General features: G+C 41.3%; 2 protein-coding genes across 2 annotated transcripts in view; one reads left to right on the top strand and one right to left on the bottom strand.

Annotated features, from left to right (window-relative positions):
- Nucleotides 1-6,775, top strand: part of RARB (retinoic acid receptor, beta) — a 61,455-nt gene extending 54,680 nt beyond the window's left edge. The window contains exons 4-6 of the mRNA XM_015408243.1: nucleotides 928-1,132; nucleotides 4,100-4,258; nucleotides 6,447-6,775. Of these exons, the coding sequence (XP_015263729.1) occupies nucleotides 928-1,132; nucleotides 4,100-4,258; nucleotides 6,447-6,643 (561 nt within the window). The 3' untranslated portion in view covers nucleotides 6,644-6,775. The remainder of the gene's footprint in view (nucleotides 1-927; nucleotides 1,133-4,099; nucleotides 4,259-6,446) is intronic.
- A 1,172-nt stretch (nucleotides 6,776-7,947) lies between these two features.
- Nucleotides 7,948-25,792, bottom strand: part of TOP2B (topoisomerase (DNA) II beta) — a 68,332-nt gene continuing 50,487 nt past the window's right edge. The window contains exons 27-38 of the mRNA XM_015408236.1: nucleotides 23,626-23,781; nucleotides 23,026-23,109; nucleotides 19,292-19,489; nucleotides 17,996-18,140; nucleotides 16,615-16,773; nucleotides 14,553-15,451; nucleotides 12,317-12,333; nucleotides 12,135-12,214; nucleotides 11,365-11,475; nucleotides 9,892-10,017; nucleotides 8,681-8,778; nucleotides 7,948-8,427 (exon numbers count right to left, since the gene is read on the bottom strand). Of these exons, the coding sequence (XP_015263722.1) occupies nucleotides 8,269-8,427; nucleotides 8,681-8,778; nucleotides 9,892-10,017; nucleotides 11,365-11,475; nucleotides 12,135-12,214; nucleotides 12,317-12,333; nucleotides 14,553-15,451; nucleotides 16,615-16,773; nucleotides 17,996-18,140; nucleotides 19,292-19,489; nucleotides 23,026-23,109; nucleotides 23,626-23,781 (2,232 nt within the window). The 3' untranslated portion in view covers nucleotides 7,948-8,268. The remainder of the gene's footprint in view (nucleotides 8,428-8,680; nucleotides 8,779-9,891; nucleotides 10,018-11,364; nucleotides 11,476-12,134; nucleotides 12,215-12,316; nucleotides 12,334-14,552; nucleotides 15,452-16,614; nucleotides 16,774-17,995; nucleotides 18,141-19,291; nucleotides 19,490-23,025; nucleotides 23,110-23,625; nucleotides 23,782-25,792) is intronic.

The following is a 25,792-nucleotide window of genomic DNA, read 5'->3' as shown; positions in this document are numbered from 1 at the left end:
AATACCCTCACTACCATCGTCACACTCTGTAGCTCAGTGATCCCTGTTGTGGTGCCCGTGGATGCCATGGTAACTGCCAGCGGGTGCCCAGGTGCTTCTTCCCCCAGAGCTAATAGCCACTATCCAGAGTTTCTTCCACATCACTGGAGCTGAAGGTATCTCAGAAGAACCTTGGAGGCATCACCTTTCGGTCTGCAGGGAAACACCTGTTCAGAAACAACTACCTCTGTTGTATAATAATGCTTAGCTTGAAACCTCTTGACATTGTGCTTGGCCCTAGTACGCTCTAGCAGTCATTTTGTGAATGCCCTTGGTCCCCATGGTAGCTGTTTAATGATTGACCATGGCCCCCATAGCAGCCATTTTAGATTTCTTCTGCCTTCCATAGCCGTTTTGTAATGGTGCCCACTATATATTCTCAAAGTACCACATATGCCCATAAGTTCAACAAGATTGGGGACCCCTTCCATATCCAGTTTCGCTGCAGAAAAAAAGGGATTTGTTTTTATGGATTCTTGGATGGAGAGCCACCTCTGAGAAAATAGACAAAGCAACATATTTAAGGGTTTAAGCGAATGGGCAGCCTTCCTTCCACTACCTCCTGCACCAAAATCCAGACTCGCCCAGCAAGATAATGTTGGCTGAGTGTCTTAAGGCCTTTGTGCTCCCCCTTTGACAGACTGTGGGTTGAATCCAGCTTTTCCACTGGTAAAAAAAAAAGAAAAAAAAGAAAGGGTTGCCTTTGAGCAGCTGAAATGGCTGTGCTGGGAGTTAACGAAAACCATGTGGGATGGGGGCTGTAGTAATGAAAACTGGGGAAGCCTGAATTTTAAAAAACCCTGTCTGTATCCAGCCCTGTGTCCATAAATGCTTCATGAGTGCACAAGACATAACCAGACACTTCACAATTAATTCTGTTCTTTTCAGATCCTTAGAATTTGCACAAGATACACTCCAGAACAAGACACTATGACCTTTTCGGACGGCCTTACACTGAACCGAACACAGATGCACAACGCTGGATTTGGTCCTCTGACTGACCTTGTATTCACCTTTGCCAATCAGCTCCTGCCCTTAGAAATGGATGACACGGAAACAGGCCTGCTTAGTGCCATCTGCTTAATCTGTGGAGGTGTGTGAACTGCACGGGCTTGGGAATTTGAGAGGGCAGGTGGGATTTTGACACTCCCCCGCGTTCATCACTAGTCTGCATTGGTTCAGTAGTCTGCTGAAGTGGGCACAGAAGAGAGATACCAGGTTAAACAGGTACATGATCTTCAAGGTCTACAATTGTTTGGCCAATGTACAAAGTTGCTCCCATAGACGTATTTCTATTGAATGTATTTAGGCCAAGTAATAGGAATGTGATAGGTTGGATCCAACCAGTTTTTCTGCTGGTGAAAAAAGAAGGGGTCCACCCAGGAAGGCTGTGTTAGGAATCGTGGACCTGCATGTACAAAAGCCATCTGAGATAGGGAGGGAAATTTGGGTAGGGAAGAGTATGGGGAGAGACTGAAAGGAAAAACTGGCTGGATCCAACCCAGCTGTTAAATATTTATATCTCTCACTATGCCCTAAAGCATAAGGGATTGACAGCCACCCTACAAAATGAAATGGATTCCTGTCATTTTAGGTCTCACCATTTAAATTGGCCATCAATGAATTACAGGGAAGTTAGCCTTTTTAACATCAAATCTTGTGTCCTATAACTATTCCCCTTGCGCTTCTCTCCAGACACTGCATAGGCTTTCCTCCGCTGAGGCACTCACTTCTTCTGCCACTAGCACTTCCGTATGCATCAAAGCTTCTTGGAAAACATTGATCTTGTGCGTATGGAACCACTAGCAGCAGAGGAAGTGGGCTCCACAAGGGAAACGAAGTCACGGGATCCAAGAGCCAGTCTAAATCTAGGAATCAAGGCTGATTTCCTGAATGCATTTCTAGGAAGCAAGTTAATGCTACCTTACTGATACTCCCTTCAGAATAAACATATTTAGGATTAAACAGCCTCCTTCCAACTCCTTGGTTCATTTCTTCCCAAATCCAACTTTCTACTTGCAGTTTCCACTTTTAAGTCAAAAAGGCAGTGCTCTCTTGCGAATTATTGTAATGGAAGTAGAAAAATGGCGCACTGTTGCCCAAAGTGGTCTGCTTAAGGGCTAAAACATGTATTTAGCCTACCCTGTTGTCCACTGTTTATAGTTTCTGTATTAGTTTTCTCAGGGCTCCTAATAGTATCTTCTGGGCCCAGTGGCACTTGTGTAAGATGGGAGAAGCATGATTCTTTCAGCTCTACCAAGCTAAAAGTTCCCCACCACACACACGCACACACACACTCATTAGATGCCCCAGGCTCCGATTCTCCTGCCACCCAGGCTAGAAACACTGAGATCTCATTATTTCTCAGACTTGTTACTACACCCCAGTCACCACATTTTTTAAGTGATGCTTTTCCACAGTGAGGTCTGTAAGGTGCATTTCACACTATTCTCCATCACAACTTTTTTTTAAAAAAAGCCCAAGATATTTCATCCCAATTATTTATAACTGATAACGGGGTCCTGAGGCTGACCAAGTTTTAGAACTTATATTGTAAACATGATGTTCCAGGTTGAACGTCTGCACCTAAGTTGCACCGAAATCTGATGGAGGGGGGGGAGAGTCAAGCGCCCCTTCTATACCACTCCTTCCCACTCCGAGGCTAATAGCAGCAGAGGAAGGGGACAGCGTTGAAACCCCCGGGGGGGGGGGGGAGAATGAGTCAAGTCCTGTTTCCTGCACCGACCAAGTCTGATGCTGCAGTCCATGTGGCTGCCACTGCCCTCTTGAAGCTGCTTAAAGATCTATTTGTGGATCTTCAGCGTCTTGTCTGTTTTAGCTTGATTCAGTATGACAGCATCATATATTCTCATTTCTAAGCATGGAGCTCCCCTCATTAGAAGAATTGCCATGTTCCTTTCAGTGGGGAGTCAGACTTTGTACAGATACATGATCATAAATCTGGATCAAGATGATTTATCTGTGCAACGCAGACAATAGTAAACCAACCTACATAAGATGATAAAATGGAAAATTATAACTGAGGCAACCGGGGAGAACTGGGTTTAATTCCCACTCCCCCACATGCAGCTGCTGGTGTGACCTTGGGTCAGTCATAAGTTCTTTCAGAGCTGTTCTCTCAAGGGCAGTTCTCAGTAGAGCTCTCTCAGGTGTCTTTTGTGGGGAGGGGAAGGGAAATGAATTATAAGCCACTCTGAGACTCCTTCGGGTAGTGAAGGATGGTGTATAAATCCAGTCTCCTCTTTATTGTTATCATGCTTTTTGAGGCTGTGACCATGCTAAGGGCTTTGAAATAATTCCTAATGCCCCTTTATTCTATTAAAACATTTATAATGTGGTATCAGTTATTTCGTACATACTCAAGAGTTGTATGATCCCTCACCCACCCTGAACTCTCATTGATCTTATCCTTTCAATAAAACTCATACAAGATGTTTTGTCTGAGACAGACTTTCTAACTTGGTTCACTGCTCTGTCAGGGTTAGTAAGGCTTTTCCAGTGTTGATACTTTTTTTGTATGAATGGCACTGGCGTTACTTCAGTCTGCTACTGCCACCTGCTGGTGTATGTGGGTACCAGTGCTCTGGTCTCAAAGGATAAAACTAAATAAAGGGAAATATGTGCAGTAACCTATTGAGTAGTGCTTGGTTGCTGTACAAATAAAAAAGTTTGGGTAATATTTTGTTATTGGTTGCTTAGTAAATACAAGCTAGTGTGTGTTTGAAAGTTTGGGAATGACCGTATAAGGGAAGCATTATGCCACTGGCATCCCTACCAGTGTGGTGAGGAGAAACCAGTGAGCTGGGCAAGAATTGTTGGTATGCCGGCTTGGCTTGTGGAAGCCAAAGAGAAGGAACAATGACCAGCAGGGAGACAGGGCAGAGTTTGGTTGTAATTTTTAGATTGGCACAAAACTGTTACCGCTCTGCAACTGTATAGCGCTTTCAGATGTTCAAACTGCCTTATGGATATTACTTTTGTTGTATAGTATCTTATGCATAATAAGGGAGGTCCATAATATTTGTGTACTTTGGCCCAGATCGTCAGGACCTTGAAGAACCAGCAAAAGTGGATGAGCTACAAGAGCCATTACTGGAGGCTCTCAAAATATACATACGAAAGAGAAGACCCAACAAGCCTCATATGTTTCCAAAGATCCTAATGAAAATCACAGATCTACGTAGTATCAGTGCAAAAGGTAGGCTAGGCTGCTCCATGCATGTTTTGTGTGTGGGTGGGGTGTGTGTGCTGTGTTGAGCAGACAGAAAACAGAATCTTAAGATTTCCTTAGAGCAACTGAAGGTTTATACTTGTTAGTAAACGCGGAAGGGGATGTGCTGTGCATTGCTGTGCTTCCTGAATCTAGCTTTTGTCCTCCTGTTGCAGTATGCAGCTACTGAGAGGGGTGCGGATAAACTTACCTTGGTGAAGCCGCTGGGTGACTTCATCAGTGCAGTTGTCACCCTGCAGTTCATTCCGCGTGTCCCTAACCACCACTTTCATGTTTTTTTCCATGTTACAGAGTTCATAGTCTCACTTTATCACCTAAAGATGTGACACAAATTTTTAAACAAAGAGTAGTTTTGAAGGATGAAGCTAGAACAGAGGTTTCAGGAAATTCTAGCCATTTGTTTCTATTAATCTTTTTTTAATCTGGTGATAGATCAAGATGGGTCGCCCTCTTAGTCTTTCTGTAGCAGTAGAAAAAAGCAAGAGTCCAGTAGCACCTTAAAGACTAACAAACCATGCAGCAGGGTGTGAGCTTTCCTGAGTTATTCTGAAGAAGTGGGCAGTGACTTACAAAAGCTCATACCCTGCCACTTATTTTGTTAGTCTTTAAGGTGCTACTGGACTCTTGCTCTTTTCTACTTTTTTTATCTGGTATCTGTACCCTGCTTGCTAGGTTGCACCTGACTCCATTTCTTTCCCAGCCTTAAAAGAAATGGCATCCTTTGATAGCAAAGAACTACAGAATGTCTTGCGGGGGCAGCCAGCTGTCCTCAGCATAGTGATGGCTGGAATATTCTACCACCAATGGCCACTTTATGAGCTGTTTTTGCACAACTGCTGCTGGGAAGACATCTGTGTATAAATCCAAATGACAATATTATAGAATACATGGATGAACAATGTAGCTGGACAGCTCGCCTTACATTCACTTGTCTCCCCAGTAAATTTCATAGGCACCTCAGTAATAATAATTCCCTGTTTTCACTGTTACCCAGTGTGCCTGCCATGTAATCATGTGAACACAGCATGCCCATTGATCCATACACCACCCAGCAGTGTCAGGTGTGCTTAAGCCTCTTGGGATCAGTGAGCTGGGAAGCAGGACTCTCTGAGACAGTTGCGCAAGAACTCGTTTCCCATACATCAAAACTTGCATTGAAAACACACTCATAAAAAAGACCTTTCAAGCCGAAGGAAGACTTTATCGTTTTAAAATATCTTTGCTTGAAAAGTGTCCAAGCCAAATTAATTGGTTTTATTAGCTTTTGAATCTTCTGAGTTGCTTGAAAGAGTAACCTAGCAATTAGCCAAAGTATGAGAAACCATCCAGAGGCTGTATGAGAAACCATCCCCCCCCCTCATAGTGTAGCACACAAATGCTTCTTTTTCATTAAGTTAAACCAACTGAAGGTAAGGTACTAAAAAGCAGTAAGTTTTGTTAGTAGGACAATGTATAGGATATTTGGCAGTGGCTATTGTATATTATGGCATTTGCCTAATCCGTCAGCCTTCTCCAGAACTGATTGTCTTCCAAGTGTTGCTGACCATGGGAATAGGAGCTCACTATTGTAAAAGAGAACTTCATTGTCCCTTCTGAGATTAAATTCCATAGTTCTCACTCACATTTTCTGTTCATCAGTACCATATAGGAAACTCAATTCACACAGGTGTGTGTATAGTGATGGTTTTAGGAGACTTTTATAGAACAACATGATTCCTTGCTTCATGAAGACCATTTCCATGAAGTCCATGTAGGTGGCAATGCGGAGAATTGCCTAGAATGTAGCCTGTGTCGGTGCAGGGAAGTGAGCACTGCCAACATGTAGCTGTTTGGAAACCCAAGGAAGCAGGGGCAAAGTGACATTCGGCTCACTGTGTGGCTCAAGAGCTACAAAATGCAGGTTTAAAAATAACCTAATTGGCCTGCTCTCACAATTTTTTTCATAGCAGTCTGAAAGGCATCAGCCATTCACCTGTTGTGAGCAAAGGGAAGCCAGAACTACTGTCTTGGGATGATTGTGCTGGTACTAAGCAACCTTTTTGGTTTCTCTGAAGACTTTCTTGCCTCCTTCTCTGGAGTGTCTGGGTGTCTATTCCTATGTCAGGAAGCCTGACAGTACTGACTTAAAAATGTATTTATCGCTCTTTTTTAAAAGGTGCTGAACGCGTTATTACACTGAAAATGGAAATCCCTGGATCAATGCCTCCACTTATCCAAGAAATGTTGGAGAACTCAGAGGGACATGAACCACTGACACCAAGCTCAACTGGGACCACAGCGGAGCACAGTCCTAGCATCTCCCCAAGCTCAGTGGATAACAGCAGTGTCAGTCAATCCCCACTAGTGCAATAAGACATTTCCCAGTTACATTCCTAACACTTTATGTACAGGGATGACATGCAAGAAAAACATTTTTACTGCTGCTTAGTTTCTGGACTTATACACAATCACTAAAATCCAGCAAGGACCAAGAGATTTTCATATGAATCTGTATAATATATATGTACACATGCGCACACGGACGCCTTGTAGCTTAACTAGACAAGACAAACTTTGGAAATGCTAAATCAGCTATTTCACGAAAAAGAACTTGTTCCTTCCGAACATCCAAGATTGCAAGGTGATAGAAGTGAGCTCTTAAACCAGAGGTAAAAATTATGGTCATACCATTTCTGATAACTTTGTACATACAGCTATATGGGCCTGTACTTTCTATACTGGATGTTTGGTGCTTTCCTTTTTCCCTTGCGTATACAAGACGTTGAAGACATCATACTTAGAAGATGGACTGACTTTACACCTCCTGGTACATAAGCTCTAAAAGAAACATTCTAATTCAGTTAGGATGAAAGCTCATCATTGCTGTTTTTATGTCCTCAGTTTGTATTTCTTTCCCAGTAAAAGGATACAAAGAAATTCACTGCACTAGCAGAAGGAACTTCTGTATAAGTGTAACTGCCAGATCAGTTAGCTGGATGTTATTTGTTCCACTGTTAACGTCACTTTAAATTTACAAAGGGGTTTATTACTTGGTTGACTTCTCAGCATTTAAAAATAAATACTAAATTTTTATGTCAATTATAGCCTTCAAGGCAGAAACACTTTCCAGTGTTACCGGTTTTATTTGTTGTTTACTCGTTCACAAGCTGTTAGGTAAACTTCATGGAATAATGACCAGGCATACTCACTACCTCTGAATTGGTGACACTAGTGGAAAATACCCTGGAGGTTCTGTGTGCAGAGCCCCCCCCCCCCCAATCTTCCTCTCTGTCACCAAGGGCCTGTCACTAGGAGACCCAAAAGCAGAGGAGAGAATCTGCCTCTATTGACTTGGTTAATCACCATAAAACAGAGTGAAAAATGTGGTAGAGTGGTTACTTTTTTTAAAGTGTCAGTTTCTTAGGTTTCATTTAAAAAGCACTAGTGGATTTTTTTTGATATATATATATATATATATATATTCTAGCAAGTCTGTGATGTACTTTCACTGGCTCTGTTTGTACATTGAGATTGTTTAACAATGCTTTCTATGTTCATATACTGTTTACCTTTTTTCCATGAAACCTCCTGGCAAAAGAATAAAATATATTTATTTTAAGCCTGTGTTCAATACAGTTTCTCTAACCAAAGCGTTCAGACACAAAGAAATGGTTTTATATTTTTAATGTTTAAACTTCATTTCAAAAAGCAGGTTTGCCATTTGCAACCAGGACAGTTAAAATGTGTGCTTTTGCACAGCTTTCTAGAACATTTCTACAAGCCGGTCAGACAAATACAGGACGCTTCAATGAGTAAAAAAGAGCATAAAACTGTAGGTGTAAGAACCAAATGTTAAAATGCTTACACACGATAATAAAAACCATCAATTACAATCATCACATAAAATAAGTCAAATGTACAAAAAGTCTGCGACAGAAAGGGACAAAAGGACAACATAAGATATTTGTTGGAAGTTTGTGTGCTCTTTGGGCACTTAATCAAAACATAGAAAACTCATCATCATCCTCAGACTCTGCAAAATATTTCACTTCTTTTCTAGCCCGACCTGTCCGGGGCCGGGAGGCTGTTTCAGAGGCAAAGTCTGAAGGGAAGATGTCTGCATCCGAGTCCTGGTCGAAGGAGAGCTTCTTCGGTTTCTTTGCAAATAAAAGTATTTTTAAAATGTTATTTGTGGAAAAGAGATCACAAGCAGCATTCTTTTTAAAGCAAGCCTTAACTTTTCTATACCATTCAAAGTGATTTTGGAAAGACTGAAAGGCACTTACATGCACCCCATCTTCAAACACACAAATTTAGCACCCACCCACACATGCAATATAAGAACGCCACTATACTGTACATTACGTTGTCCAAGAGTAGGAAATACGGACAGACTGGTTTTGCAGTTACCTTGCTTGGAGTAGACTTGGGTGTTTTCTTCCCAGGGTTATAGTCACCTTCGTTTTCAGAACCAGATGCTTTCCTTTTCTTTGCTCCTCTCCCCTTTCCTACTGAAGAATAATAAGGAAAGTTTGTACAAAGTTTGTAAATGCTAAACTGAAACAAGTCGATTATACTATCTGAGACACTGAAGTTTCAAAGTGGAATTATTGTACCAATAAGTCTTTACAGACCCAGTGCTTATTTACAAATATTACAAATAGTAGCCAACTCCATTAGGAAAGTAACTACTGCTGCTAGACACAACAGACAAAGAAAGTAACTTGTTTTTTCTGCCTAGTAACTTCAGGCCAAGTTTCTACCACGCCGAAGTTTTCCCTAGATATTTCTTTTAAGGCAACTGAAAAGTGAATGTTATGAATTTAGCAGCTCAGTATATTTTTTCACTGTCAAACAATACATTAATTACATGATTCAAAATACATTCCACTTCACTATTTTCCCAGCTTAAACGCTGCAGAAGGAATAATGTTCTGATTGTTCAGGCAACTAATAGTTACATGAAACCCTCCTACAGTTTTGCTGGCTAGCTATAACACTATTTTATTACCCTTGCCACTGACCTGTATAACTACAAATGTACAAAGTCTGCTGTAGACATAACCAAACGGCCTTTTTATTTTATTTTATTGGCTGTGGCTAAGACTGCATTTAGATATAATGTAAACAAAACTAAGCAGCATTAAGTGCCTCTGTTAAGGTTATTAACAGTATAGAATAGATATACCTCCTTTTTACAATGGAGTAGAATTCATGCTCTCCTAACAAGTACAGAAGAGAATTCAAAGCCTGTTAAGAACCTTTTATACAAACAAAATTGTCAGCGCACACATGACTCCAGATAGGGTTCCGTAAAGCCCATTATCTGATACTTGCACGCAGTATCTTCTCATTGTCAAAGGACTTCATGTACCCTCTCTTCATGCTGCTGGTGTAACGCATGAAAGGGAAATCTGGGGTTAGGATCCCTGTGGTTGTAAGTGGGTACGATTTCCATTCCAACATTACAGAAGGAATGGAAAAAGAATGACCAGCACACACCCCCCCTTCTAATAAAACGAAAAGTCTGCTTCAGAAACGAACTCCACAGTGACAGAAGAAAAGGACTGGAAGCACCAATATGCATTCTGCTGACCCACTTATATAACCTAAATTCTTACCTTTAGGAGCTGCAACCTTCTTTGGAATGCCAAATTCAGATTCTGAATCAGAATTTATTATTTCCACCTTCTTGGGCTTTGGAGTTTTTTTGGGCTTAGGAGGTGCATCTGGTGGTGCTTTTGCTGCTAATATAATGATAAATTTGTTAATTATATTATTTACAATGTGAAAAAATACACAACTATCTTGAATGTAATTTGATCAGAGCAGCAAGATTATTATTGGCAAAAGATTTTCCTACAGTAAGTAATTGGGGCTGAGGAAGATAAGCTTATGACATAAACCTTTTTTTGTTTTGTCTTAACAAACATTATGTAACTTCAGTTTTATTGTTTGAACAAGTATTTAGCATGGGTACAATAATTCCATCCGGGAAGGTACAATACCCGCACATAGGGACTGACATAAGCAAGCTCTGTTTTTCCCTGCCTTGGTGCATGTAAATCTTACAGAGAATAAGAGGTGCATACTTCCATCCAGGCTTGAGAGACACAACAATAGCCACACAGAGACCTCCTAATTTCCAAAATGGTCATAAGAAATTGGGGGAAGGTCAAAAACCCTGTTGTGCCACTGGGGATCTCCCAACATGCCAATAACAAGCACTTGTATGGGAAAGGATATCTAAAAGATGTAAAAATAACGCCAGTGGCAGAGCCAAGCTATGTAAGTATTACTTTCACACTAAAATTGTGCATCGCACCACCATCCCCTAATTCTTTTAACAAGAAGGTCCTCATGATCACATTACATTCAAGTAAGCCTAATAAGAGATACTTCATTTTTAAATTAATTGCCATGAGGACTTTTTGATGGTATGGAGGTATATAGTAGTCCCCCTTGAGTATAGTATTTTTAATCCAAAGGTATTACTACTACTACTACTTCTACTAATTATACTAATAAATGGAATAATTAACATAAACACTGTCTAATAATGCCTTTCCTGCCACCTGCCTGTCATTTCACATGCAACAACTTCCTGCCATTGTCTAGTCCTCCTACTCTTCCACTGGCAGCCCTGAGATAAGCGGACGGCAATGCTTATGGGAAGGGCTGTGCACTCTTAATGATCCATGTAAGGGGATGGTTTAAACAGCTGCAATACATTTGAAATAGCTCAGCACTAGAGCACATGATTTGCAGTCTCAGGTGGGGTAGTAAGGCTAGGAAAAGCTCTTCCTGGGACTCTGGAGGTCAGCTGACAATTGGAACAAGCAGCACTGGGCTAGATGGTCCACATGATTTTGCTCAGACTTGAGTCCCAGCCAAAGGCCATATATCCTCAGAAGTAGATCACTGTATTAAAAAGTCTGGAAATCGTGACTTAGACAGCTCAGGTTATACCTTGCCAAAGTAGTAATAACAGGCTCTAATTCACTATCTTAATTTCGTTGAATAAATTTTGCCATGCCTTCTCAGGGTCACAAAGTTTTAGATGGACAGGGTAACTAGCATCTTTGTACACTTGCCTTTTTTAGTGACCACCATTTTACTTGAAGGCGTCTCCGCTGGTTTCTCAGTAAAAGAGGATGAGAAGACTGGTGCTGAATCCTCCTCCTCGCTGTCAAATTTTGATGTATCTGAATAGTAGAAAAGATCTTTAAAGTTGTGTATATGCTTGAAGGGTCTCTCTCTCTCTCTTTTTTTTAAAGAGTTCTAAACATAAAAACTTAACCATGGTCCACATGTGACATGTGTGGTCCCCACATGGTCCTTGTGTTGCATTCAACTCTCTGCATTTAGGGGAATCATGCCTTGCATCCTTCCTGAATGGGTAGGGCATAATATAAAGGTTGTGCTGGAGACTGGGGCAGTGGCCTGCTCCCATGCTGGTCGGTTTGCGTTTTGTTCATCTGTTTCCTCACTTTCTTCTTGAATCTGTATGATCTGTTTTGCTTCGTGTTCACAGTATCTCCTAAGCCTGGGCAGCCACTAAACAGTAACAGAGGTTACGTTCTTTGGCACCAACACGAGAGCTTCTCCTAATCAACTAACAGGCTCTTCGGAGGGTGTTCTAAATTCTCGTCCACTCAACAAAATGTTCCTGCATTTCAGTTTTTGAAGGCTTTAGGGTCTTCAAGGCCATTCAGGCTGACCAACCAATGGCCAGTCCCCAAGGGATTCATTCAGGGGCTTCTGGGCTCCCTTACAGAGAGTGGGTATACCATGTATTCCAACACTACTCTGACAGACTGAACTGAAACTTTAATATATCATGTATATATTTATCTATACATACCAATATTGGCTTTCCGAGAGTAAGAAGGAAAGGTGAACAAGCCTTCAAAGTCTTGATTAGTCTTTTCTTGGGAAACCTTCCTAATGTAAAAATGAAAACTGAAATATCAGCTTCACTCACAAAGACAAACAGCAGCACAACGGGTCTACAAAATTTGGGACCCACCAAGCTAAGACACATACAAGTCTCCAGTCAAGAACTGTTTGAACATGAAAACAACAGGAAAGAGTTATCAAACACCTGGCAGCTCATGGCACATGGATGGTGGGCTGTATTCAGCGAATGTCTCACATGTTGCACAGGCCCTGTTCTATAGACTGTCAATGCGGACAGATCGCCGATACCTGAATAAGCCTAAAAGATTCTCAGGCTCAGGCGCTTCCTTTGCCACTGCCCTCACCCCTCTCCTTTCCAGGTGCCTGCTTCTCCTGCAGATCAGGATTCCAAACTGGGATCAAAGTAATGTTCTATAGACTGTCAATGCGGACAGATCGGCGATACCTGAATAAGCCTAAAAGATTCTCAGGCTCAGGCGCTTCCTTTGCCACTGCCCTCACCCCTCTCCTTTCCAGGTGCCTGCTTCTCCTGCAGATCAGGATTCCAAACTGGGATCAAAGTAACGTTTGGAATCCAAATTTGCAGACAAATCCTATTTTGGGGTCAGCTATTACAGTAAGCTATGGTTGACTGTGAAAACAGAATAGCTAATTGGATGACTGCACGGGGGGCAGGGGGGAACAGACGGAATGCCTGACCCACAAAATCCCCCAAATTCATTCAGAGTGGCAAACCACAGTTTCAGCGCTGCCATAATAGAGATAATTTTGCCCCTCAAGACCGCTTTATAAGCGTCCCAAACAATTTCTATGGGGGTATCTTCGATTTTATTGAATTTAAAAAATTCTTCAGTGTCTAACTCTATTTGCTTGATCACTTCAGGGTTTTTTAATAAAAATTTGTCAAACTTCCAGGAAAAGCTTCTGTCTGTTTCATTATGGAATTTAAGTTTACAACTGATTGCAGCATGATCCGACCAACATTTTGGTTCGATTTCCGATGTTGCGAAATATTTAAGAGTGTCAATTGATACTAATATATAATCAATTCTTGAATAAGATTGATTTTTATTTGAAAAAAAAGTGTAATCTTTTTCTTTAGGATGGAAATGTCTCCAGGTGTCTCTGAGATTGTATTTATGTAAGAGGTTATTTAACCCTGTATAGTTAGATTGAGTTGGTCTTTTAACTGTAGGGATGGTGTTGGATTGTTTCCTGTCCATTGTATTGTCTAGAACATAATTGAGGTCAGCTCCAATAATTAGCAAACCTTCTCGAAAGGTTTGAAGGGATTCAAATACCTCCTTTGCAAAGCCGAGTTGGCCCGAATTGGGGGCATAAATGGCCACAAGGGTTACCTTCTGATTATTCAAAGTGCCCTTAACAAATAGGAATCTTCCATTAGGATCTTGAAGTATATCTGTCACCAAAAACTTATTGTATTTGGAGATTAAAATGATAACTCCTCTCGCCTTGGAGGAACCAGTAGCTGAATATCTATGTGGGAACCAGGCAGATTTTAGAAGCAGATTAGTGTCATTTTTTAAGTGACTTTCTAAAAGGATTGCCACATCAGTTTTAAGATTTTTCAAGTAGTTATGAATTCTTCTGGCTTTTATGACGTTGTTTACCCCGTTACAATTTAAAGAGAGGATTTTTAATGTGTCAGCCATTTTTAAAACAGAAAGTCAGCGCAATGCTAAAGCTGTCATAACAGTGGGGCCCAATAAAAGCTATCACCACTTCCACTGGGTCCAATAATCTAGAGGGACTTATTTGTATACTGTAGATAAATATAATCATGGGCCAGAGCCCGTAGCAAATAGCATCCAATAGGACTGGAACATACAATGGGAACTTAGTGCAAATATAACCTATTTTATTTCCCCTTTCCCTCCCACCCAACTCCCTCCCTTTCCCCATAACACAGCAATTAAAAGCAGGAATCTTAAACAAAATGCCTCTCCCCCCCCTTCCCCGTTTTCCAGCAACACCCCCCCCGTCCACGGTTTCCTTCCTCCACCCCTCAGTTTGAAGAATATTAAGCAAAACAGTGCTAGTGAACAGTATAAATAACATTGCAACGAACAAAACACACCGTGCTTCAAAATAGCCCTTCGGGTTCATAAGGGAAGAAAAAACCTTCCCCTCCCTTACAAACGGAGCCTTGGGCTCTTCCAAAAGGACTCCCCTCCTCCCCACCCGGAGCAAAGAGATCGAAGCAGCCTCGTTAACCCTCCTCCCCCGATTCCAAAGGATTGTCATAAATGGAAAAAAATTCCAAAGTTATCTAGACAAAACACAGAACACAATATCATGACCTCTTATCTTAAATTTGGATGCTTCCTGGTGCAAAACGCACAGGAATCTTGCTTCCTTTAACAGGTGATGGGAATTCCAGCTTTCTCTTGTTCGTCGTCTTCTCGCATTCCATCGGGACCTGCAATCTAAGAGATTTGAGGACTTCTCCTCCACTTTCCAGATTGTCGACAGTCCATGTCTTGTTGTGATGTCGTATCTGCAATGAACCTGTAGGCATCCATTTGTATCTCACTCCTGCTTCCATTAGCTGAGCTACAATCGGTTTCAGCTTTCTTCGCGCCTGTAGAGTCTCAGGGGAAAGGTCCGGGAAAACTTGAATCACTGTGTCTTTAAATTTGAGACCACCTGATGTACGTGAGACTTCTAAAATCTTTCTTTTTGTACGAGTATCAGCAAATTCTATTATTATGTCCCTTGGTAGTCTTGTCTTGGGAACGAACGATGAACCTAGCCTATAGGCTTTTATAATGAGGGGAGCAATCCCCTCCTCCAGCTGCATGATAGATGCAAGCCACGTTGAGAGAAAAATCGCCAGCTCAGTGTTACCTTCCTGTTTTTCCTCTAGACCTCTAAGTTTAAGGTTTCGCTCTCGAACCCGATTTTCGAGCGTTAAGATTTTATCCTTCGCCCATTTCTCGTGCGCTTCCAAGCTTTGAATGCTCTCCTGGTTCGCCTGTCCGACCTCGAGTGCCGTCTCTGTCGCAGTAGAAAGTTCCTGTATTGCCGATTTCGCGGCTTCCAGTTGGTCAGTGACCGGTTTAATTAGTTCCTGGAATAGCCCCATAATTTCTGTCTTAAAAGAAGTTAAAGTAGCGTGGAAATCAGCTGTTGTAAGCAGCTCCGAGGTTTGTGAAGTTTGTGAGTCCGACTGTAGAGTTGCGGCGGCCATGTTGTTCTCTCGCGGTGTTCTGCGTGGCGCGAGTTTTTCTGAGTTTCCTCCTTTTAAAAAGGATTTTAGCACTTTTGCTGATGCTGAAGTTGCTTTCTGTTTATGTCCAGATAGTTTGCCCATTCCTTGCTGTATTTTTGCGGTGCTCTGTGTTCGGTTTTAATTGAATCAGGGGAGTTGGCGAGGAGCTCAATCTCTATGCAGCCGACCCCATTCAGGTCGTCGCCCCGCCCCCGGCTTTATTGTTTTATATGGCATACTCTTTGAAGCTGGCATCTGTGTCTAAATACTTTGTACTGTGCTTTATACTATGAATACTTGTTACAAAAACAACAATCCTGGAGTGGCGAAGGCTAAAAAGAAACATTTATTTCTTCATAAAGCAAAAGTTGGCCTTCCTACCTAGCTAGCTGGAACAGATGGTGATGTTCTACAAGCGACAAAGACAAACTGCACTGCAATCTAGTTTTAAGAAAGCTTATGCAAACAATTCCTGGCAAATGCACATACACAAACAGATTTCTTTTGATTAAATCATGCCACCACTCTCAGCAATGGCCGCTACATGAAGTTGCAAAGAGGTATAAGGGGTAGGTGGGCTCAAGGAACTGTATGGCTGTGCAGCTGGCTTCATCATCACCACTTCAGCCCCTGGTGCTTCTTCCAGGGGGGAAAGAATCGTGTTTTCTTATTCATTTGATCTCTGTACTGCCTCCTCCATTACTTTGCTTCTGCTTCCTGACATTCTAACTAGGTGATCCAACCAATGGAGAACTTCAGCTACTGGCCACACTGCATGGAGGAAACTGTCTGGGCTGCCAATCAGCTCTAGCACAAGCCAATTTGAAGTTTGCAGGACTCAGAGTACCCCCATTATTTCAGCATAAGATTTTGCCTTATATAGGCTACATCACTAATATAACTGAGTTTATTAGATACTTGTTGCCATTCGCTTCTTTTGCAAGACATGGTATTATTCTTTGCAAAATGGCAACAAAGAGAAAAAGCTGAAATACACAGTATATAAAATCAGCAAGAAATCATGGTTCTGATGTACAAGAAATACTTCATAAACAAAGACTGTCACTTCATTTAATATGAACATTTTGTTTCACTCTGTCAAGAACTGTGTCCTGAAAAGTTTTGTAACAATCCTATCTGCTTTAACCTAAAAGTGACTGCAAATATTTTTCTCCAAAGAATCCAGAATTACCTGCAGCTCTTCTAAGTAAAGAATCTCTTGGAATGATCACAGGCTCATTTTCCTCTAAGTCACTTTCAGACTTAGATTCATCATCTGACCATGGGTTTCGTTTCTTCACTTTTTTTGCACTAGACTTCCCAGAAGATGGCACTCTTCTCACTCTAGTACCTAGAAGATGACAAATTCTCAGTATGTACAAAATATGCTGTATCATGTAAACAATTCTTGCTATTGAGCCTTCTTCTTCTGTAATTTATTAAAGCAGACGTGGTCCAAAACACTTCCTCATTTACCACAATGTACAAATTGTATTTAAAAAGGTGATACAAGAATTGTCTGAAGTTCAAAGGGCGAATGAAACAGCTTTGTTGTAGGAGCTTTGTTGTTTCATATGACATACTCTTTGAAGCTGGTATCTGTGTCTAAATATTTTGTATTCGGGGCTAAAGGTAAAGGTTTCCCTTGCTCGAAAGGTAGTCGAATCTGACTCTAAGGGGCAGTGCTCATCTCCGTTTCCAAGCCAAAGAGCCAGCGCTGTCTGAAGACGTTTCCGTGGTCATGTGGCCAGCATGACTAAACACCAAGGGGCACGGAACACTGTTACCTTCCCACCAAAACAGTACCTATTTATCTACTTGCAATTTCTTGCTTTCAAACTGCTAGGTTTGCAGGAGCTGGGGCCAGAGACGGGAGCTCACTCCGTCACGCTGCACTAGGGTCTCGAACAGCCGAACTACAGACCTTCCGGGTCTACAGCTCAGCATCTTAACCTCCGAGCCACCACAGCTACATCAGGACTACACTGCCATTTTAACACATACAACCATAAAATGTTGATAATGTTCCTTGAATAGATACAGGAGCAAAGCTGTCCTTCTATGTAGCCATCCCCCCCCCCCCAACGTACTGTGGCTGGAACAAGACATTCAGAAATTCAGAGTAACACCAATACATAAAGATGCACACTCCTGAGCGCGCCCGTGCACACACACACACAGAAACCAGAATCCCCCCAGAGAAATCAAACTCTGCCATTATACAGAGCAGTAGCCTGAATCTACAGATGTTCAGCAGCAATGATGGCAGGAGAGGTCTAGATTCCACCCCAAGCCTTACAGCCTTGACGGTAAGAAGAAATCCTGGACTGACCATACATATCCCCAGTAAGGCTGCAAAAAATTTAGAATACGCTTCAGACAAGACTGCATGTTGAATGTGCAGTGATTTCACATATATAGCTGATGGTGCTCTTTTATAATGGCTGAAGGGGAATTCATGGGGGGCACATGCGAACGCAAAACCTGTTCCATGTTGCCACACACAAGTTCCCCTCTTCTCATAACTGTGGATTCTGCTGGGTGACACTCAAAGCCACACTCTGTTTGCTTACCAGGCTCTTTTTTCTCTCTTTTGGGCTTGGGTATTTTAGTCACCGGGGCAGAGGTATTAAGCAAATCTTCACCAGCACCTTCTACTGGTGTGCCACTCAATTCTTCATCGAATTCCAGTTTTATTGCTGAATTATCAAGATCACCCTAAAAAAAAAAGTGGAACACCAAAGTAACATCTACAAAATGAAGAAACTGCCAATACTATCTTTCAGCCTCAACCACACATCTGCAATATAGAGTAATACTGAGACATGTTACAGGGGATATTCTAAGGTATTACTGAGAGAACATATACGAAACGTCCACCACAATATTTATAAAGCCCTTTTCCCTAAGTATCACTATATCTCATTCCAGGGGAAAAGGGCAGCTTTGAATAACTACTACAGTCAATGACTAATGAGGTCAGGTTTAAAGTACAAAAATATTGTGCTTTTCCTACCAATATCAAATAAAATGTACCCAAAACAAAGCACCTAAGAAAAATCCGGAATGCAGGTTTTAAAATGTCTGCCTCTATTGGTTGTGAAATATTTGGCTTCCATTGCCCCAAACAGGTCCTCTTTAGCCATTATTTCAGCTAAAGAAGTATTCTTTACCTAATATGCAGAACTTTGCGCTCCAAATAAAGGAATCTATCAGACCTTTTTAAAATTAGTTTGTGCCTTTGCATTAGCCCCATTTTGAGCAAGTGGATCCCAACTGTATTAGCGACCAGAACTCTTTCTGAATAAACCATTACAGTCTAGAACAAAGGTATGTCACCTTTTTGGCCCGAGTGCCCAAAAAACTTCCAGCATCTGCAAAACTATGTTGTCGAAGGCTTTCACGGCCAGAGTTCATTAGCTGTTGTAGACTCTCCGGGTTGTATGGCCGTGGTCCTGGCATTGTAGGACCTGACGTTTCTCCAGTAGCTGTGACCAGCATCCTCAGAGGTATAACACAGAAAGGTGGAGTACTCCATCTCTCTGTGTTATACCTCTGATGATGCCGGTCACAGCTACTGGAGAAACGTCAGGTCCTACAATGCCAGGACCACAGCCATACAACCCGGAAAATCTACAACAGCTAATCAGCAAAACTGTTAGTGCTCTGACAAACAAAAAGGCAGGTGGAACGGGGAAGATGGAAGGTTGTACTTTGAGAGACACACTTCAGTTTTATGGACAGAAAATCAGCATGGTGAACAGAGCAAAATGATCTGCAGTGCTAATGATCAGCAACTGTCTTGCCCACCCTGATCCATAACATCGTAAAGTCTGCTAAACTGGCAAATAAGGCATGAACAGACTTACCTTCTTTTTTTTGAGCAGTTTCTTACTGGCATCAGCCTTCATAGCAGATGTAATCTGTGGGACTATTCTCCTACCAAAAGGAGAGGGCATGGTCTCTTCTAAGTGAAGTTTCTTAATCTTCGGTTTACCCACTTTGCCTTTTACGGGTTTACCAGCCATCCCAGCCAGGACATCTTCTCTTTCCTGGGCTTCTACTTTCTAATAATAATGGAAGATGAACATAAAATATCAGCTTCTTCTATTGAATACAGACATTCTATAAATATTTTAATGTGTGGGAGCACATTAAGATGTTAATAATTTGAACTAAGATATTTATCACAGAAAGTCAATAACTACTATTCCTAATGTGTTTTGTTTAGAAACCAAGTTTTCTACTCTCCATGGGTGGCATCTTTACTTAAGCAACTAACAGTGCATTCATTAACAGAATAGGGCCTTCTGGGTTGATCCAACCAGGTTTATTTGCTGGTGAAACAGGAAGGTGTGGTTCTCTTTGGCTATCAAAAAGGGCTATGTTGAAATTTATGGGATCTGAATACACAAAAGCCATATGAAATGGAAGAAGAAGCAGGGTGGAGAATTGTGCACACTTGAGTGGCTGGATCCAACCACTAACTTCAATGGACTTAGAAAGGTATAACTCTGCTTATGACGGCACACTGTAACAGTCTTTACCACAATCGGGTAATTCTGCACAAAGGCAGATATCTGATTAATTTAGCATCTGTGAGGCAAGTCACCTCACCCTGTGAAACTCTTGATTAACAAAGTCTTGAGGGTTTCCTAATTTCTGCCTTTTTATCATTTGACGGGGTAGAAACTAGTCAGAGGGTTAAAAATACTGAATTTACTGACCAAAATTCCAAAAAAACTGACCAAATACTGATAAATTACTGAACAATTTAATGTCAGCCTACTGATAAGCTAGTGTTTTAAAAGTAAAACTAGGACTTCATTACAAATGATTATTATCTGGCCTCCACCATCGCCATAGCCAGAGCCACAGTCAGATGTGATCCAGATAAAAGGACTGCACACTTTTGTATTAAATGTTTTAAAATGAAGATAGGACAATGTTTTCATTATTATACAAAATTTAAGGCAAAAAAGGTTCCCTTTTAAAAATAATAAAACAGCAAAACATATTAAAAACCACACATAAAGTAATCATTATGACAATAAAACATAATTACAGTAACGTAAGACTTGTCTTTGCTTTTACTTTATCTTTGGTTTTTTGATGAAAAAAGAAGATATTAACAAACTCTTTCGCTTCTCAACAGTTTTCCGCACTGCATCTGCAAGCATTTTTTTTCTTGCCCTCTTCTTCCATTGCTTTCTTCACTCCTTCTAGCATGAGCTGTGCTGTATTGTGTTGAATCCCACCATATCCTTTTTCTTACGTATTTGGTTGCATCATTTAGCAAAGTTCAAGAAGTCATCCTCTTCTCGTTCTGTTGTCTCAGCTTTTTCAGTTTTTCTTCCTTCTCTTGTATACTATCCTTTTCACTATCTTCTTAAACCTTTCTAACTCCTCTGCCTTTTCCCCTTCTTTCTTAAGACGCTGAACTGCAGGCTGTGGAAGGTCAGTATTTTTCATTGGTCAAAATGCGTCCAGTTCTTGAAAACCCTCTTTCTATGTCTGTACTACCATGCAATAATGATAATGCTGCTTTCACCACCTTGGTAACCAGTGGGTATTTTGGATCTCCAGATGGGTGTCTCTTTTCAAAGAACTGATTCCAGTATGTATCTATGTGGCAAGTTTCACTGGCAGTTTCATTTTCAAGTCTTAAGTAGTTTCCATTCATCCGCAATCATGTCCAGTGCAATATCCATCGGGAGTGCTGCTGCTACTTTCATTATATCCTTGTGGGTTCCTTCCTTGACCGTCTGTGCTGGAGCTAGACATTGAAGATATCTGAAGATAGGCTTGTCCAAGGATGACTGAAGTAAAAGGTGTTTGCAGGCTGCTATGAAATGTTTTTTTGCTCCCATTAAATAGAGTAGCTGTTCCTTTTAAGAAAGTTTTTTCAGTTCGTCACAGATGCTACTTTCACTGATTACTTCTCTCACAGGTATTTAGTGCTCATCAATGAAGGCTTCAAGAGACAATGGTGCTGAACTCTTACAAACACAATTCATTATGGTTCTTGTGAGTGTTTTTACTTCACTGTGCATCACACGCACCAAAGGCTCTTCTTTCTGTAACACTCCGGTGAACTTTGTAAATAAGCAGGCACTCGTGCAAAAAAAAAAATCACATCTGCTTTTATTGTCTCATGTTTTAAGAGGTTAATTATGTTTCTATACGCTGTGGAAGATTTCACCAAATCACTTTTACTCTTAGGAACAAAGTCCTTAAAGTACTTCACAACTGAACTAAAAATAATCTGTCTTCTCACTGGAAAGTCATCATGTTTTCCCCAAAATGCAGTAATTAAAACAAAAAAACACAACCTGCATTCACAAAAATTAAAAAAAACCTGACTTTACTGACCATTTTTTAAAAAAACTGACAAATTACTGACCAGGATGAAAAAACTTTTACTGATTTTAGTGACCATTTTCCACCCCTGATTTGACTCTCCGCTGTTTTTAAACATTTCATGCTCCCTGGAGCATGCACAATCCTTATCAAGCCCTCATTTTGTTTTTCCTCCTTTAGTATAAAATACGCATTATTCTGCACATGCCCCCTGGTTTTTTATACCAGAAAAGCAGCCAGGGCAAAATCTCACAGTCTGGGATCCAAAAATAGCCATTTTAGACATGCCTGAAAACCCAATGGGATATATGACTGTGGGTTTTAAAAACCAGCCTCTTTCAACTTGAATAGGTCCCCTCAGATTCAAAAGTAGCTTGCTATACCACATTTCAGAATACTAAGTTGTGTGGTTGCTTGGATCCCACACCCATTGCATACAGAATTCATACTGATTTTACTGAGAGCTTTTGGGATTCATACTTTTGGGAAGTATCATGTGTATTTGAAGGGGAGCCATACACTATTTAAAATACAATTTCAACTGCTATTACTTCAACAGCCCCATTAACCGTGATTAAGTCCTGTTTTAAAAATAGTAACAGTCCTGTGACTGTCTACCTCAACTGAAGTGGCAATGTCACTTTAAGCTTGAAGCTTTCAGTATCTGAAACAGTATGTGTGTTGCCACATTCTCTCTCTTCTGAGAATACCTGTAGAATTTACTACTGTTTGAAAAAGCTTTCCATTCAGAACACACTGGAATTTTGTCACCCAGCTGAATAAGAAGGGTAAATACTGAGCTGTGTTCAGGTTGCATGATCCCATCAGACTGTGCCTTGTTACATGTGGCATAACTTCTGTGTTGGAGGATGCATCTTTCAGTCTTTGCATCCCCTATGTCCTAAAATGACCTCGCCAAGTTCTTTTAAGAAGAGGGAAAGCAGCACTGTAAACCACATGTTGTATAGCTGGTTTCTGAGTGCATGCCAAAGCTTAGTAGCCAGTGAAACGGAGAACTTTTTAACTCAAGAAAAAATACCACATTGTGCAACTTTCAGCACAATCTGGCCTTTCATTTATGGTAACAAGGTAACGCTTAGCAATGAAGACAGACAAAGCGTCAGATTCCATTTTCAAGACAGTTTCCTGAGATGAAAATGAACAGTCCCTTCAAACTACCCCGCCTCTGTTAAGGCATTAATTCTGAATACTATATTATACAAATATTGAGATGACAGCATACATCAAGCTCTTCTACAAAAGCTGCTAGGTCCTCTTTCCAAAGGTCTGAAGGTGACTTCCTCTTGAGGTCATTGAGTTCCCTTCCCTAAAAGCAAAAGGAAACATGTGACTCCAGCAAGAACATAATAATTAATATCACAAACACAATCTAATATTACCAAAAACTGTAGGGAATCCATTGCAAAAATGGCAAACCATGTGAGCACCTATGCAATTTACTGTTCTTATACACAGATTTGATCTTTCTTTTTTTTGGGGGGGGGGGGTCAGGTCACAACCAACTAATGGCGACCCCATAGGGTTTTCAAAGCAAGAGACGTTCAAAAGCTGTTTTGCCATTGTCTGCTTCTGTGTAGTGACCCTGGTATTCTTGGGTAGTCTCTCCCATCCAAATACTAACCAGGGCTGACCCTGCTTAGCTTCTGGGATCTGATGGTATCAGGCTAGCCTAGGTTACAGAGTACAAATTCTGAAAAGCCAGTAAAAAAAAATAAACTCTACCAATTACATTGCAACATCTTGTAGTATTGTTCATGATGTGAAGCAGCCTCATCTAACACAGATGACTTAATACCAACGTAGAACTCTGAAAAGTACTCACTTTTGCGTCTCGCTGTTTGATTATCTCTTCTACTTTCTCCTTAGTGAGACACCACAGAGACATGTTTAAAATATAGTTGAAATCTGGGCCTGAGGTAGATCCTGAAGAGGAGGAACTGTCATCATTTATATTCTGCATTTCTTCCTGTTCTGAAGACTACAACAAAAAGAAATCAGTTATAACGCTACACGTTACATATTTCAAATACATAACATAACATTATCAATAACTTGTATGTTAGACGATTACCAATGTACAGATTCAGCTTCTGGCAAACTCATGAGTTCTGTCTCCGTTATCAGCTGCTCTATACATGCAACGGCGATTCATTTTTGGAGTTTTCCATAATACCACCATGGATGAAAATCCCCACAAGTGACACACTTTTTTATTTTAGCCATATTAAAATATGTGCAATTCTTCGTATTAAGGAGGAGGAACCTGTTAATTCACATATCCCATAGTATTGCAGTGGGGCAAACTTTGACTTTTGAGGAGGTGCCTCCTCTTGGTCATAGGGAGGGTCAGCTTGCAAGCCACACCAAACGGGAAAACTTCTCCATGACGAACAGACTGGATCTGAATCACTGCCAGGCATAAAGCCCTAAAGGACATCGTGAACAGAACAGAAACGGCGCCCCTGCACTATAATCAACTCTTCATGTAGCAAACTGATGTCAGAATCTCAAGATACACAGTTATAGTTCAGGGGCTCTGGCTCACTGCGAGAGCATCTGCTTTGCATGCAGGAAGTCCCAGGTTTGATCCCTGCCAGTTAAAAGGATCAGGTTGTAGGTTATGTGAAACATCTCTAGCTGAGACCCTGGAGAACCACTGGCAGTCACAGCAGACAATCCTGACCTTGATAAAACAACAGTGTGACTCAGAATACAGCAACCTCATCTGCTCTCAGTTTCAGTTAGCTGATAAATTTTCTTGCTCTGGAGTTAGACCAAGTCTCTGACATTGAGCAATCCTGAAGACAGGTTCCCCATCCAAACAGGTGGACTCTTCCATCAAAGTTACAACACAATATGGATCTCTCAGGGGGGGTGCCTGTCACCAATTGTTTAGGCACGAGCCACCAGAGGAAGGCTTTCCTTGGGTATTGGCTATTTGGGTTTGGATAAGGGAGAACTCTAGGGGCTGCGGTGGCTCAAGTGGTTAAGACGCTGAACTGCAGACCGGAAGGTCAGTAGTTCGGCAGTTCGAGACCCGAGTGCTGCAAGACAGAGAGAGCTCCCGTCTCTGGTCCCAGCTCCTTCATGTAGCAAACCTAGCAGTTCAAAAGCAAGAAATTGCAAGTCGATAAATCGGTCCACTTCGGTGGGAAGGTAACAGCGTTCCGTGCACCTTGGCATCTAGGCTTGCCGGCCACATGACCACGGAAGTGTCTTTTTTTTGCACCCTAGTCCTGTATTTTAAACCTTAGCCCATTTCATCCTGAAAGGCACTGAAAAGCAGCATGAAAGATCTTGAAGAAAAGCTGCATGATATAACTAGTGATATAACTGTTTATCTGCTGGTTCAAGAATGCATAGAAAAATTCTAGAAAGAATTCTGGCAGTAAAACCCAAGTTTGTCCCAATTCTTTTGCTCCAAATCCTTCTTTTAGGGCTCCCCTTCCTCAGGATTGAATGGAACTTTAGATGTTTGCGAGGAGGGTGAAAGACTGTTTATCTGCTGGTTCAAGAATGCATAGAAAAATTCTAGAAAGAATTCTGGCAGTAAAACCCAAGTTTGTCCCAATTCTTTTGCTCCAAATCCTTCTTTTAGGGCTCCCCTTCCTCAGGATTGAATGGAACTTTAGATGTTTGCGAGGAGGGTGAAAGGTATTCAAAGCTGAGGACTGCATCTTCTGCCCTCTTGGTCAGATGTGATTTTCCCACTCAGATCTTTCCATACTCTTGGTAGGGTAGGCTCTTTTGATTCCGGATAAGGCTTTTTCCCAATGGCCAGGACTCTTTGGGGCATTCAAAAGGTCTCACGACCTCCAAAAAGAAGACTGAATGCTGGACATGCTTCTCCATTCGCTTCCAAAATGATAACAGAAACTCCAGATGGGCTTGATCCCCCAAGAGATTCCTTAGGTGCAATACTCACTTTCCACACCTGGGACAACAGTAGTCCCCTGGCAACCAGATGGCCATGGATGCAATCATAATGC

This window comes from Gekko japonicus, unplaced genomic scaffold (assembly GCF_001447785.1).
Source record: "Gekko japonicus isolate JY-2015 unplaced genomic scaffold, Gekko_japonicus_V1.1 scaffold217, whole genome shotgun sequence".
Taxonomy (NCBI): Eukaryota; Metazoa; Chordata; class Lepidosauria; order Squamata; family Gekkonidae; genus Gekko; species Gekko japonicus.
The sequence above is the reverse complement of the archived record's forward strand: the minus strand, read 5'-3'. Positions and strand labels throughout refer to the sequence as shown.